The 14,529-nt window shown below is 42.7% G+C and overlaps 1 protein-coding gene across 1 annotated transcript in view; it reads right to left on the bottom strand.

The window, feature by feature from the left end:
• SCFD2 (sec1 family domain containing 2) overlaps nucleotides 1–14,529 on the bottom strand; it is a 316,169-nt gene that overhangs the window by 2,385 nt on the left and 299,255 nt on the right. Inside the window, exon 8 of the mRNA XM_050947619.1 lies at nucleotides 6,724–6,843. Within this exon, the coding sequence (XP_050803576.1) occupies nucleotides 6,724–6,843 (120 nt within the window). The remainder of the gene's footprint in view (nucleotides 1–6,723; nucleotides 6,844–14,529) is intronic.

Here is a 14,529-nt window from a genome sequence, read left to right as displayed (position 1 = left end):
GCAGCTGTTTCTTCTTTGTTTATGCTGAGGTGAAAATTACAGAAAGCATTGTCTGCCTGCTGTGGCTAGTCAATGAAATACAGTCAACTATCAGAAACTTGCCACTTGAGACTAGGAGCCTGGTGTTCCAGCCAGCAGGATCACGGCTGAAGCACGGACACAGTTTGGATTATCTTTGTTACTCTTTTCATAAGGAAAAAATATGTCCCTAGTGAAAGGCAGCATCACCCATTACTAGAGCTGGTCAAAACAGTTTTGATAAAATCTTTTTTCCACTGAAAAATACAGTTTTGTCAAAACCAAAAGAAATGTCTTGGTTCTGACACAATATTGATTGGGAAGGTTTCTCAGGTCAAGGAGGGAATTTCTAGTCAGAGACAGAGGTGTGGGCAACCCAGTCTGAAGCCTGTTTTCTGCCTGATTCAGAGCAGGGACTTCAACCTGAGTCCTCCCAAATCTCAAACACCCAAACCATCAAGCTTTAGAGTCAGCCTCTCTCTCTCTGGCTCAATGAATATTTAATTCTTTACATAGATCAATGCCAACATCCAGCATTGGAACACTTCAAAAACTAATATTTTTCACAGAGCAGAATTGTTGTTTTTATCCTTTAAGCAGCAGACCATCATAGATGGATTTTTGTACACAATATATATTTATATATGTTTTTTTCTCCCCTAGATCCCTAACTAGATTTGATTAGCTACTAAATTCTCAATCCTGCAGATCTAATGGAGTGTCGGGCATTACTACCTTTAGAGCCAATGGGACTACTGCATATAACAAGCACTACTCACAGCAGTGTTTGTAAGATCAGGCCCACATATTAAGTACAGGACAAACTGGAGGAGGGTTGTACCAGACTTAAAAATGAACTTGCTTTTTCAATGTAAGATTAAGGGTATCTAATTTAGAAAAATCCAAAAAAATGAGGAGGCATAAATTATGGCAACTGTAATTCAAATGCCAACAACATTGAGTGTGCATGTACCTATTTTCTTTTAATAATTGATCAAATTGTGCACACTCTTCATCTGAGGTAAAAATCAACACGCATGAATATATTGTTATCTGAATATTCAAACACTGCAGGTGATTTAAAAAAAAAGGTATTAAATTCCAAATACCCCAGATCTCAGTAGTACTACACTTAAGCCTCCCCTGCGCCACATTCTTTTCTTTTCTTTCATCCTCTCTTTAAATAATGAAAAGAATCTGGAGTTAAATTACTACACTTTCTTTTGTGCTAACAACCTCATGTGCTTTCCCATACAAACTACAGCAAAATGACACTGATTATCTCTTCTATTTCCCATTGCTTAAGACCACCTCTGTAATTTGCTGGTGTCAAAGACTGCACTTTCCTATTTATGTTGTGGAGGAATCAGAGTACAGTACAGTCTGTGCACTCCTCTTCCTATGTACTCAGCTTAATTCTAAGAAATGTGAGGTGACATATTACTAATGTTTTTTGTCTATGAATCTACAGGCCAAACCACCACCACTCACAGATAAAAGCAATTTCATCTTCATAGTATTATCATTAAACTACCAGGGTAGATGTGCAACTGATAAAACGAGTCCACACAAACAAATGAGAGTGATGACTGTAACTTATTCTGACGTTAAGACACAATCTTGCCGTCTCCCATCCATGCATATGGATATCAATAGTGGTTTCAGATGTGGATGAAGGAGAGCATATAGCCCTCTGTTTCTATGGAAAGCAGATGATTCAATCTTTTGTACAATTGCCCATAAAATAAATGTCCAAGCAAGTCTCTTTAGGAGGATAAATTTCCTTTGTAGATCCTCACCCATCTTAACATTTGTGCCCTTGTCTGTGACACTTCAATTGAGGGCTACATTTTGCCATGACAGCCACCATAAAGTGGCCAGAGGGTCATTCCACGATCTACTACACTGCAATGAGTAGCACCAGGGTAGAAAAAGAGAAGGTGAGGAGAAGGTTTGTGTGAAAAATGAAGGAATTGTGAAACAGAAACTAAATTGGGAAATTAATCATCCCACAATGCAAACATCCCATGAGACGGTAGCTGGTAATCTTGGATATCACCAGATATCTGGCTCGCAAGGAGGCACAAGAGGTTGAATGCACATGCTGTGAAGTTTCAGACTACATGGCTCAGGCAATATGATGCAAGCAGCAATACTAATGACAATGCAGTACAACTCTGGGTGTAATCCCCTGGGCAAAACTTCCTTTGACTTCAGTGGGGCCAGGATTTCACCCAATATTTCAGATCAGCTAAAGAACACAAACATAATCATGGTTGCCAGGGGTGATAATTGCACTTCATAAATAACTATGCAGTTTTATAGCATTTAATGTAAGGCATGTTTGAGACCTCACAGAAATAATCTGGGCCAGCAGAAGTAAATCATTGGAACTGAATCTGTATAAACTGGGCATGTCTTTATATTTCTGTTCTCATCTGTGTCATTGTTGCATAGTCATACAGTGGGAATATAGTAAACAAGGTGCAGGACACATGGATTGTCACATGTCACCATGCTCTGCTGTAGAGCAGATCTCTGGAGTCTGTGTGCACGTGAACATGAACCAATGTTGGTACATGTTCAAACATTTGTGGGTAGTGATGTGACACAGGGAAGGGATTAAAACATCCACTTTTTCCTCTTTCCACCTCTTTAGTTTCTTTCTTTTTTTTTTAAGTCATTCTCTTCTCTTGTTAGTTCAGCTGTTTCTGCCTCTTCGCAAGTTAGATGCCTCTGAAGTACCAATTCATTACACCTATGAGGTGGTATCTGCGAGGAAGCAGTAGGCAGAGCTATTCAGCTTCATCTGAGAACAAATGATGCCTGAAACACACTGTTCTCCTTTGTGTCTCACAATGAGAAGAGATGAACCAAATGTTCCCTATCTACACTAAAATATATATTTGCTTATGTGGATAAAAACATATGTTTCCAATCTCCAGACTTAATTCTCATTTGCCTAAACTCCAAACAACTGCTGGAGCAATTGGTGGGGAAACCAATCTGCTGACAGGGTTGTCTGTTGTTGTTTTATAAATCTCTTTACTTTCACATCCACAGTGCAACTCTAGTTTAAAAGAAGTGCCAATAATTGGTGCAAATGTCAGTGTTTTGTTTAAGTGCAACGGAACAGGGAGGCCAATGTTTCATCTTGCCCTGATGTCTGAAACTGATCGCCTGAACATCAAAAAAACAGCTCTGTTAAACACTGGCTTGTGGTAGATGAATGCCTGACTCTTTGAAAAGAGAATAATCCCAAACAGGTGGCGCATATTCACAGCCGAACTCTAGAAATTCAGGTAAATCCAGCTAACTCAGACACTTTTATATGTGAGACTCGAACAACCATTTCTTTTCTTCCTTTTATCCCCCCTCAGGACTCTCCCCTAAAGCCCTTTAGTCCCTAATGTAACAATTTTATACAAAGGCAAGGGGCAGTAAAAGATGCGTCACCTCTAAATTCTTTGGGAATCTGCCTCAAAGGGTGACCTGCCACCAGGGTCAACCAAAGCAAAGCAGCACCAGATTCCATGTCACCACTGTCAAACCTCAATCCCTTTTAGAAAGTTAGCCAAAAGAATTCTTGCATAGTTTTACACCATCTCCCTCATTAACTCTGTGCTTATCTTTCAAGCTATATTAAAACATTTAGAGTCTGGATTAACTTGTCCATCAGTACCTCACAATTCAGTCCCTGTTCTGAATTGCAAGGAATTTGACTCACCGTGTTAAGGAGATAAGTGAGAAGCTAATTGGGGAGAAACATGTTATCAGATGAAAAAGTGCTCTTGGAAAGGGCATTTAATCTTATAAAGATATTGAGTTCTCAACTCAAAGATGCGGTTAAGGTGTGGAAAACATGCTATCAATCAGAGGCTGCTCTGCCTTGGTTGGCTCCATTTTGCTACAGACTTTTCATTAGCAAGAGCTGTATTTGCAGGAATTAAAACGAGAGTTTACATTCAGCCTTTGGAACAAGACATGTTTAATGACACAGGCAGCTGGTTATGAAGTGTTTCTTTGCATCTCTCTTGCAGCTATAAGGATCACCTTCTGTGCCTGCTCCACCCAGGAGAAATCCAGCTGCTCCCATACACCTTCCTTCAAATTAACAATTATCAATATCTTAGAGCTTGGTTACACTCGGAACTTCAAAGCACTGCCGCAGGAGCGCTGCCGCGGCAGCGCTTTGAAGTGCGAGTGTGGTCGCAGCTCCAGTGCTGGGAGAGAGCTCTCCCAGCGCTGCACGTACTCCAGCTCCTCATGGGGATTAGCTTGCAGCGCTGGGAGCCGCGCTCCCAGCGCTGGAGCACTGTTTACACTGGCGCTTTACAGCACTGTATCTTGCAGCGCTCAGGGGTGTGTTTTTTTCACACCCCTGAGTGAGAAAGTTGCAGCGCTGTAAAGCGCCAGTGTAGCCAAGGCCTTAGACCCTGCCAGATGTAACCCCTGCCCTCCCACTCCACTGGAATGACAGTGAATGCAGTCAGGAGCTGCTGCCAGAGAATGAATGGGGCAGGGACCAGTCAGATGGACTTTTTGTCCCCTCTCCCAGGAAACCCCACCACATGGAGCTACCTGCCCCCCCCCCCCCCAGGCAGTGTGCCCAGGAGCAGCAGACCTTCTGATGCTTGCCAATAATAGTCCCTTCCCCTTAACTGACTGAGCCCAAAGTTATTTTGGAGGGTAGGCAGGGTCAATGAATGGCACCTTAGTGCCAGGGGCATCTGGACAGAAGAGAGGGGATGGGGCAGGGGAGGAGGTTGGTTTGGTGAGACAAACCTGGAGGGAATGCAAATACTATTTGACAGGTTGCCTGTGTGGTTGTTTATAGACTTTGTCTGTATTGTTTATTCAGCTGTAAACTCTTTGAGATGGACCTCTTTGCGGGATAGGATGGCAGCCAGGTTGTCAACTTGAGCATAGCACACTGAACTGCAGGTGGGGGGGGGGGCGGGGGGAGAGGAGAGGGGACACATTTTAACCTAGGAGGCTGGAGCAAACTCTTACAGAAAATGTCCAGGGATCTGAGGTCCATACAAAGCAGCTAGGATCTTGATTTTTAAGGCCTCATCCTGACTCTCAATCAGTAACAGAAAATAAATAATTTATCCAGTACAGAAGGATGAAAGGCTAAGTCAGCCCTGCAAGAATTCAACCCTGTTGGTGTAGGGAGTCACAGTAACTCAAACCTGACTGTGAGAAGGTGGAGCTGCTTGGGGCACCCTCCTGTGGCAGGTCATGGCATGACAAGTGTGTCTTTCTCAGTTTTCCATTAGAATGCACCCAGATTAAGGCACATTGTCTCTCTCAGCAACAAACTCAAACCTCTTTATTCATATAAGTGCCATAGTCCCATCGTCGTAAAGACAGTTGTTCTCAAAACCTCAAAGTAAAACAAGGTTACAATACAGCAGCTCTTCAATCCCTGGGTCACCACCCAGAGAGTCATTAACCACTCTGCCCCAGTCCGTTTAGCCTGTTACAGGGCTCCTCATTCTCCAGGCCTTCTACCCAATAGTTCCTAGACCCGTTTCTCTACCATGGGTTTTCTTCTGTAGCCCAAAGCCAGGTCTCCCACGACAGAATTCTGCTCAGTGTTCCATTCAGCCAGGCATCCCTGCCCGACAGTCCTACCTCTGCTCAGGGCATGTCCCTCCAGGACCAACCGCTTGTTCTGGGATCAGCTTCCTGCAGCCTCCCAGGCTCACTGTAAGAGGACTTCCCACAGTGTTCCATTCAGCCAGACTCTGCCTGTGAGTCCTGCCTAAGGTGACCAGATGTCCCAATTTTATAGGGACAGTCCTGATATTTGAGGCTTATTCTCATATTGGCACCTATTACCCCCCACACTCTGTCCCAATTTTTCATACTTGCTGTCTGGGCACCCTAGTCCTGCCTCTGCTCCTGGGATCCACACTCCAGGATCAACACTCTCCTTTTGGGCTTACTTTCCCCTAACCTTCTCTTCTTCCTAGGGGCTTCTGCACAAGCTCTCCTCTAACTCATCAGGGGTTCCCCAGTTTTGGCCAGTCCTCACCAACAACCTTTTGCTCTACCTCATGGCTTTCTGTAACAGCTCGTGGCTGCTGATGCCGCCACCGCAAGGAACTCTCCTTTCCTCCTCAGGCAGCTCTCATCTGCTCTTCTCTGCCTCTCTCAGACAGCTCTGCCTCATTAGGTCTCTCTCTCATAGGGCCCAAGTGCCCTCTTTTAAGCCCAGTTAGGAGGCAGTTGAGCAGTCATAGGTGCACTGGTCTTTTCCCTTTTAAAGGGCCAGCATCACCCTGTGACACTGACACGTAAGCCTCCCCTTTCCACCTCGGAGGCCCCTAATCCCAGCCATTTTCTTTCTGGCTGAGGAGAACAGAACATTTTGGACAGTCATTACTGTTCCTCTTAGTGGCATCGCTGCTTGCAGTTCAATTTATGTATGCAGATTCCCAAGCAAATGTTCATTCACAGAAAACTGCATGTGCAAATTCTGAGGTCCTATGGAACGATCTGGGCCTCACTGAATCTACTGCACACAACAAACTTTAAATAACTTGCATCTGAAAGCTGCTTGCCTGCACATGTTTATTTATATGACATGGTACGTGTTTGATACCAGGGCAGTGTTCAACACTATAAAAAGCATTTTCTTTGTTACTCTTAATTTTCCTGGCTCAGATAGAAATCACAGTACTTAAGGTTTCATACCTGGATACCGGGTTTGTATGCTGATATTAGGTCCCTCACCATTCTGACTTCAGAGACTGTCACTCCACCAACCATGTAGAAGATCAGGAGAGGATGATCACTGGGGTGAGGACGACTCACCTATAAAACAATGGAAAGCATTATTCACATTGCTTCAGTTTATTCTGAAACACAAGTACTCTTGACTACAAAGCCGAATGGGGCAGATGATCAATAACATAATGTAATGGCTATTTATGACTGGTCAAGACAGAGTATTGAAGGATTAAGAGGAAACTCAGAAATGATTTTTTAAAATGCTGGTTTCTATGGAAGTTGGATAGAAAATTAAAGAGATGCTGGCAGGTTAAAAATCACTGGAACGATACTCAGGTGTGGCATATTCACAGGTCCCACTGAGGTCAAAGGGAGTTGTGTGTACTCAGCAGACCTGAGAATCAGGTCAATGATTTTCAATGAATCAAATGTGTTTACATATATTACCATATATAGGAAAAGCTTTGTTATTCAGCATATTGGGGAAATGGGGGTGCTGGTTAGTCAAAAATTCCAGTTAACTAAAGAGTTATACTTATCAATGGAGGGAGAGAGTTTGGGTGAGGGAGGGAGCTCAGGGCTGGGACTTGGGGCGCTGGAGGGGGCATGGGCTCTGGGAGGGAGTTTGGGTGCCGGAGGGGATGTGGGGCAAGGGGGTGGAACATGGGAGGGGTTTTGGGGTGCCAGATCTGGGAGATGCTCACCTCGGGCAGCTCCCTGCAAGTGGCAACATGTCCCTGCTGCTCCTAGGCAGAGGCGCAGCCAGGCGTCTCTGCGCGCTGCCTCTGCCTGCAGGCGCTACCTCCACAGCTCCCATTGGCTGCAGTTCGAGGCCAATGGGAGCTGCAGAGCCAGTGCTCGGGGTGGAGCGGGGGCAATGTACAGAGCCCTGGTGGCCTTTCCTTCACCTAGGAGCATCAGGGACATGTCACCACTTGCAGGGAGCTGCCTGAGGTGAGCACTGCCTGGATCAGAAATCAGAGATATCAGAAATGCCGTTTTATAGAGCTTTCTGGTTGGCAAACATAAGAACGGTCATACAGTGTCAGACCAAAGATCCAGTATCCTGTCTTCCGACAGTGGCCAATGCCAGGTGCAATTTAACAGGTAATCATCTAGGGATTCATTTCCTGTCTCTTATTCCTAGCTTCTCACAAACAAAGGCTAGGGACACCATCCCTGCCCATCCTTGCTAATAGCCATTGATGAACCTATCTTCCATGAATTTATCCAGTTCTTTTTTGAATTTTGTTATAGTGTTGGCCTTCACAACATCCTCTGGAAAAGAGTTCCACAGGCTGACTGTGTATTGTGTGAAGAAATACTTACTTCCTTGTTTGTTTTAAGCCTTCTGCCTATTACTTTCATTTGGTGTCAAGTATCAGAGGGGTAGCCGTGTTAGTCTGGATCTCTGAAAGCAGCAAAGAATCCTGTGGCACCTTATAGACTAACAGACGTTTTGGAGCATGAGCTTTCGTGGGTCAGAGCATGAAAGCTCATGCTCCAAAACGTCTGTTAGTCTATAAGGTGCCACAGGATTCTTTGCTAATTTCATTTGGTGACTCCTAGTTCTTGTGTTATGAGAAGGAGTAAGTAACACTTCCTTATTTACTTTCTCCACACCAGTCATGATTTTATAGACCTCTATCATATTCCCCCTTCATCGTCTCTTTTCCAAGCTGAAAAGTCCCAGTTTTAGTAATCTCTCCTCCTACAGAAGCCATTCCATACCTCTAATAATTTCTATTGCCCTTTTTTGAACCTTTTCCAATAACCAATATAAAGTGCCGGATAACACAGCTTTTACTGTTTTGTGAAATCTGAATTACAAACATCTAATGTGCTTTGTAGACCAATTACTCTTTGCAATACATCCAATGTAAACAGATTAGTCAGGTCTACTTTAATTTAAAACCAGTCTCCTGACAGTTTCATGTTGGTGCTCTCCTGCAGTAGAACAATGCTGCAATGTTTGGATTGCAACCTCTGTATGGGATGTTTAAGACCAAACAAAATACTGTTTTCATTTAAATAAATAAATAAAACAATGCAAATATTGTCATTTTCATTTAACAAGCTCAATTAACTTGCTTATTTTGCTGTTTTCTAGAGTTATGTTTTGATAGAACAGTTCCATTGATATCGTCCTGGGTCAGACTCAGTAGATCCTTTGGACATGATGCCAGTGGAACAATCACAATCCCTCTTGTTATAACACCATGTCCCTACGCATGAGGCTCAAAACATTTGGCTCCGAGGACTGAGAACAGCTTAATTTGTTCTTTTCTTTATTCTTTTTGCCAGCATTCATTCTATAAAATGAAAGTAGCAATCTATGTTTGGGTGGAGCATGGTTCAATTTCCTTTTACCACCCACGGCATCTCTCTTTGATCCTGGTGGTTCCAGCTCCCCGGAGTACAGCTCCTCCTCTGTTCTTTATTGTGCCTGTCCTATATTTAGTCCTTGGGCAGTTTTTTGGCCAGCAGTCCAGTTCATGATTTCCCTTCTGGAGCTGACTGGCAGTCTTCAGAAGAGAAGGTTCCCTCTGTGGCTTTTCCCTTTGAAACCAGCAGGAAGTTTCCAAGCTCTCCAAGCAAACTGCCTTTGATAAAGCAGAGGTCTCAATCAAGTGCTGCTCACAGGTGCAGAGCTCTGGGGACTCTTCAGGACTTTGAAATAGGGCAGATAATTGACATACAGCCAGTGCCTGAACACTGTGTGTATGTATATTGTTTGCTCTCCTAGCCTTCCCTCATTCATCTTCATTCTGCTGGCAGCAGGGACAAGTATGGTTATCACATAGTCACGCATACCCCCCATTCAAGAACTGCATGCAGCTCCTTTCCAGTGAAATCCACAAACCACCATTAGGTCAATATAACTCATTTTTAACCTGTACACGGGCTTTCCCTAATTTCCCAACGCTGTACAATGGCTGCATAAGATGTATTGTTAGCTTAATTAAGATACCAAATGCATTCTTATTACAAATACTGTGAGGAGTTCAAGTAAGGTCTAAAATAGTCCAGTACAAAGTAGGCCAGATAGGATGATAAAATAGCTTAGGTGGTGGAGTATTACAGGGAGTTTACAGCGAACTGCATGGGCAACTGCCACAAGGCTGAAGAACAAACTGTTCACAAAGATGGTAAACATGAATGTTGGCCAAAGCGCTTGTGCTAGGGTACTCCTACGCAGTGCAAGAACTATATTAGCTTTAAGATGTCAGCCCAAAGGCTAACTTACATGGCTGCTTCCCACTTCCTAGGGTTATTTTAGTTGCCACACAGAAAGAAGGTGGTGATCAAAGAGTTAGATTTGAAGAATTTAAACGTTAGATATTCACCTCAGAATGTCCTCCATAAGAACTTTATCAAGTGACTAAGAAACTCATTGTAAACATATACATATAAATCTGGAAACTTATTATAAGGTTACCTAACATAACCTTTCATGGGTATAGAAAGGGAGAAAATATTTGACAAATCATTTCCATTAGTCAAAATAAGCCTCTATCCAAACACATGGTTCATATATAAAATGAATTATTTTTCAGAAAACTGAAATTCAAACCACAAATTCCAGAAATGCATATTAAAAAATACCAATCATTAGGCGTGCAAGCTCTAAATTAAATTAAAGTTGCCATGAAAAGGGTTTGGAACCTGTAATTTTATTACACTATGCACAAGTGTTTTGGAGGAGGACAATACTTTGGGTACAAAATATTTGGCTTGTTAAGAATGTGGGTTTCTGCCAACATATTTCCATTTGAGAATAAAACCACCCAAGGCTCTCTCTTTTGAAGAGGCTAGCTCCATGTGGCTAAACACAACTCAACTCTTGTGTTACAGAAGAAGAATAAAAATGAACTATAACAAAAAGCAATACACATTCTGTCATGCTTCTACAAACTATGCCTAGTTAAAATGGGAAGTTTTTTTTCCTTTCCCAAAATAGCACACACTTTTTACTAGTTTGTTTCACAAGGTTTTCAAGTCCTCAAAATCTCATTTTTAATATGAATTGTCAAGGATCTCAAAATGTTTTGCAAATCACCTATACAAATTCACTTCAAAACATCTTGATTTTGAAATTTTGCCCCAGTCTAAAAATCATTAGAAATTACCATGGCAACCATCTTTAGTAATGTAGATTGGTAGAGAGAAGACAGGAGAAGACAAGGTAATGCACAGAAAGTCTCCTCTCAGAGGCACATGCAGAGATGCATACTTGGTGAGATGCTGACAGAAGTGGCCAGGGACACATGCACTTTGGCTCCACCTCCAGAAGTAGCGCAAGCATACATACCAGGCCCAGGTCCTGCAAATACCATGGACAAGTCGTATAACTTTACACCACAAGTTCGGGCAGATAAAAGTATGAGAAACAAGATTGACACTGCAAGCATGACGGTTATGGTTGCTGGCATTATTGATATAACATGGCAGCAGAAAAGCCAGCCTATGTGCCACCAGGATTCTACAGTGTACCCAATACTCCTAAGAGTAGTATACTGTAACTACAAGGAGAATAAAATAAACATGCAAATCCCAGCATTAATGTAGTCAAATCACAGGTAAAGATGCTGGGCGAATCAGCTTCACTGTAGCCAGACTACACGTACGAGCATATTGTAAAACTACATCAACATAGCCAAGCTATCAAATAAATCTAGTGAAGGAGGAATCTTGGAGTTTGGATACTTATCTGAACCTAGCTGGTCATGAGGACCTTTGTCCCTACAATTGCCAGTCCTGGTATTTTCTCCTAGGGACTTTAGTGGTTGGAGTGCTTTCCCTTTGGTGTATTTTGGGGATCATCAGGAAGAGCCAATGCCCCTCAACAACACTTTATGGACCACATTAAATGGGAAGGCAAAGCAGGTTCCCAACTGCAGCAGGAAGAGGCTCAGTTGACAGGTTTGTTTTTACTAATTTAGAGGTCACAAAAATGCAGCAATTTCCTCTGAGAAAAATCAGTCAAAATGACTCTTCTAACCCAGGAGGGTCAGAGCTCAGACAACCAGGAAACTAGACCTAATATATCACTTCTGTGACCAATCACAACTAACCAACCCAGATCAAAATTGGAAAAAGTAAAATGGAAATGTGTCATAATCACTTTAAAATTAAAAAAAAAAAGTTTGCATTGAATTTTGTCAGAACATCCATCTAACAGATGATTTTCCATGAAATGAATTTTAATTATAAACATTTTACCCAGCTCTCTGTATAAGCATTTCTAATAATTTGTTCTTTTTTCTTCTTCATTGGGCTATACAGTATTCGTCATCAGATACTCAACCAATGTGAATCAGCGCAGCTCCATTGACTTCAGTGAACTTCAGATGAGGATCTGGCCCAATGCCTTGGCTTGCACTGACAGTTATGCATCAACTAGCATGGTGGAAGAGTTAATTTGGGATCTGGATATCTGAATAGCTGAGCCTCTGGTCAGGAAAAACAGAAGGCTGACAGTTATCCTGCATGCCCATTGTCTGTTGATATAAAACATATGGGGCAGGCCCATTAAGAGATATTCTGGGATATATGTAAGCCAAGAGCCATTTTATTGTGCCAATGACATGGTTCTTCACACAGAATGAGGACAATTGAAGTGCCATTAAGAACTGATTAAACTGAAGTTATTGACCCTGATTACGCATCTACCCATAAACAGCAGCTACTATACCAAACAATATTCCAAGGTAAGAAAATATCATTAATAAATTAAATAGTTTTACACAACACACCATTACTATTCAAATGAGAACAGACCTCATGCTCTGGCAGGAAATAAAGTTCTTGGAATCAACTGCTGAAAAAAAAAAAGCAACTCTCAGAGGCAATAATTTAACACCAAGAAATAAAAATGCAGAAAAGGTGGCTGTAGTGGTATAGAGCAGGCCTCTGCTGCACTCTCCCTCAAAACAAACCTGTTATTCTGCCAATCTAATAGTCTTGGGATGGAAGGCTTTTCTATCAGAGCAGCACAGAGGCAAGTTTTAGAGCTAAATCAAAAAAGCTCACTCAGGCATCTGTGCAAAGGGACAAATCCCTGCCCTTCTCTGTGGTGTGGAGGTACCTCCTGCAGCCGAACTGGTATGGTTCTGCTGGGTGTGTGGGAGGTGAGATTCGTGAGCCCAATTCCAAAGGGGATCCCTGTGTGCAGCTGTCCACAGAGGAGGATCCATCACAGCACAGATCCCCCAGACATTCCCCCCGACCATTCAGACAGGGGGCCTCTAACACCATGAAGGCTACTCCAGCCACTGTCCTTTGGTCTAGGAGAAGTCCTTCTCCCTTCTTTTTCCCAAAAGATACTCAACAACCAGCTGAGTAACTGGGCTGGGCATTAGGGATAGGACGTCCCCTTGAAAGCGGTGACTCATGAGATGGAGGGAGGAAAAATATTTTTGAGTATCCCTAATAGGAAAAAAAATGCATGAGGAGCTCAGTTCTGAAAAGACTATCTGTAGCCTTCTGGGCAGAACACGAGCAGAGGTGGACAGTGATGTGGGATTGCCAATGCAATGGAGAGAAAAACCCACCCCAAATGGCTAAAAGGGAAAAGCTCCTCTGTAAGAAGTTGTGGAGTGGTTTGGCAGTTAAGAGAATGTAAAGAATTGAGCTTTTTCCATCTCACACTCCCTCATACCTGTCTTTAACCACCTCATTGGGGCCACACAGCCCATCAGAGTAACCCACTTGCACAGCTCTTTGGGAAGATATTCCCAAATTCCAGGCCTTGGGAGTACAAGTTAGAATAAAGACAGCATCCATTTATTAGGGGAATCTCTCCTGCCCATGAATGAAGTAGGGACATAGCTGAGCACTGTTGTATAAAGCAATCGATATAAATGAAATGGGTCCTCTTTAAACCACCATTTGGTTTGGAGTACCACTAGAGAAGGAGGAATCTTGGACACAAAGGAACCCTTCCCTATCTCCTTGGCTGAACTCCAGAACAGATATGTCAGCTACAGACACAACTATTGGGTGAGTGGCATCTTTAATCTTCTCTGACTGAACAAATATTTAGCCAGGCAAGGGGATACACTGAGCATGGTAATATGTGACTGGGTCCTTCCCTGGCTGACTACTGTTGAGTCATCCAGCATGTTCAGCATGTCCCCAGATGTTACATTCCTAATGAACGCAATTAAGAAAGCAAGGTCACACATTCCTCTATGGAAAGTAACTGTCCTAGGCAGATGTGAACTGAATGAAGAACTAGTCCCTTTGAGCGTGGCAGTATAGTCCAGGAGGGTGGTGTATTCTACTGGACATGGGCTAGGAGAGGCTGCTCTTGGCTGGACTCTTAACACATAACAACTCACCAAATGTAACTTTAATGATCAAACTCGATTTGTTTGAGTTGTCACACATTTAAGGAACAACACATTTCAGGCTGCTTGTGAAATAATCATGGAACGTGATAATTATGTAAAAAAGGGGAAATCTGTGAAACATCTCCTATGTGATGAATACAGATCACTGGCTGGCTCAGAATCTCTCACATTGTAATACAGCACCCTGCCAACTAGCCACAGGTCTAAACAACATGCAGAGGAGAAAATGTGAGGGAAGCGAAGACAGTTTTGTGTCCATGAAATATTCATACTTGCACATCTGTTATGCATTTATATTTGCTTTATATTACTAGCAGATTTACAGACATTTAAGGTAGTAAGTATATGTTGCTGAAAGACCATAAAAAGAAAACTTAAAAGCCTAGAATGACTCAAAGACAAGTGAAAACACTGA

This window comes from Gopherus flavomarginatus, chromosome 3 (genome assembly GCF_025201925.1).
Source record: "Gopherus flavomarginatus isolate rGopFla2 chromosome 3, rGopFla2.mat.asm, whole genome shotgun sequence".
Classification (NCBI taxonomy): domain Eukaryota; kingdom Metazoa; phylum Chordata; order Testudines; family Testudinidae; genus Gopherus; species Gopherus flavomarginatus.
The sequence above is the reverse complement of the archived record's forward strand: the minus strand, read 5'-3'. Positions and strand labels throughout refer to the sequence as shown.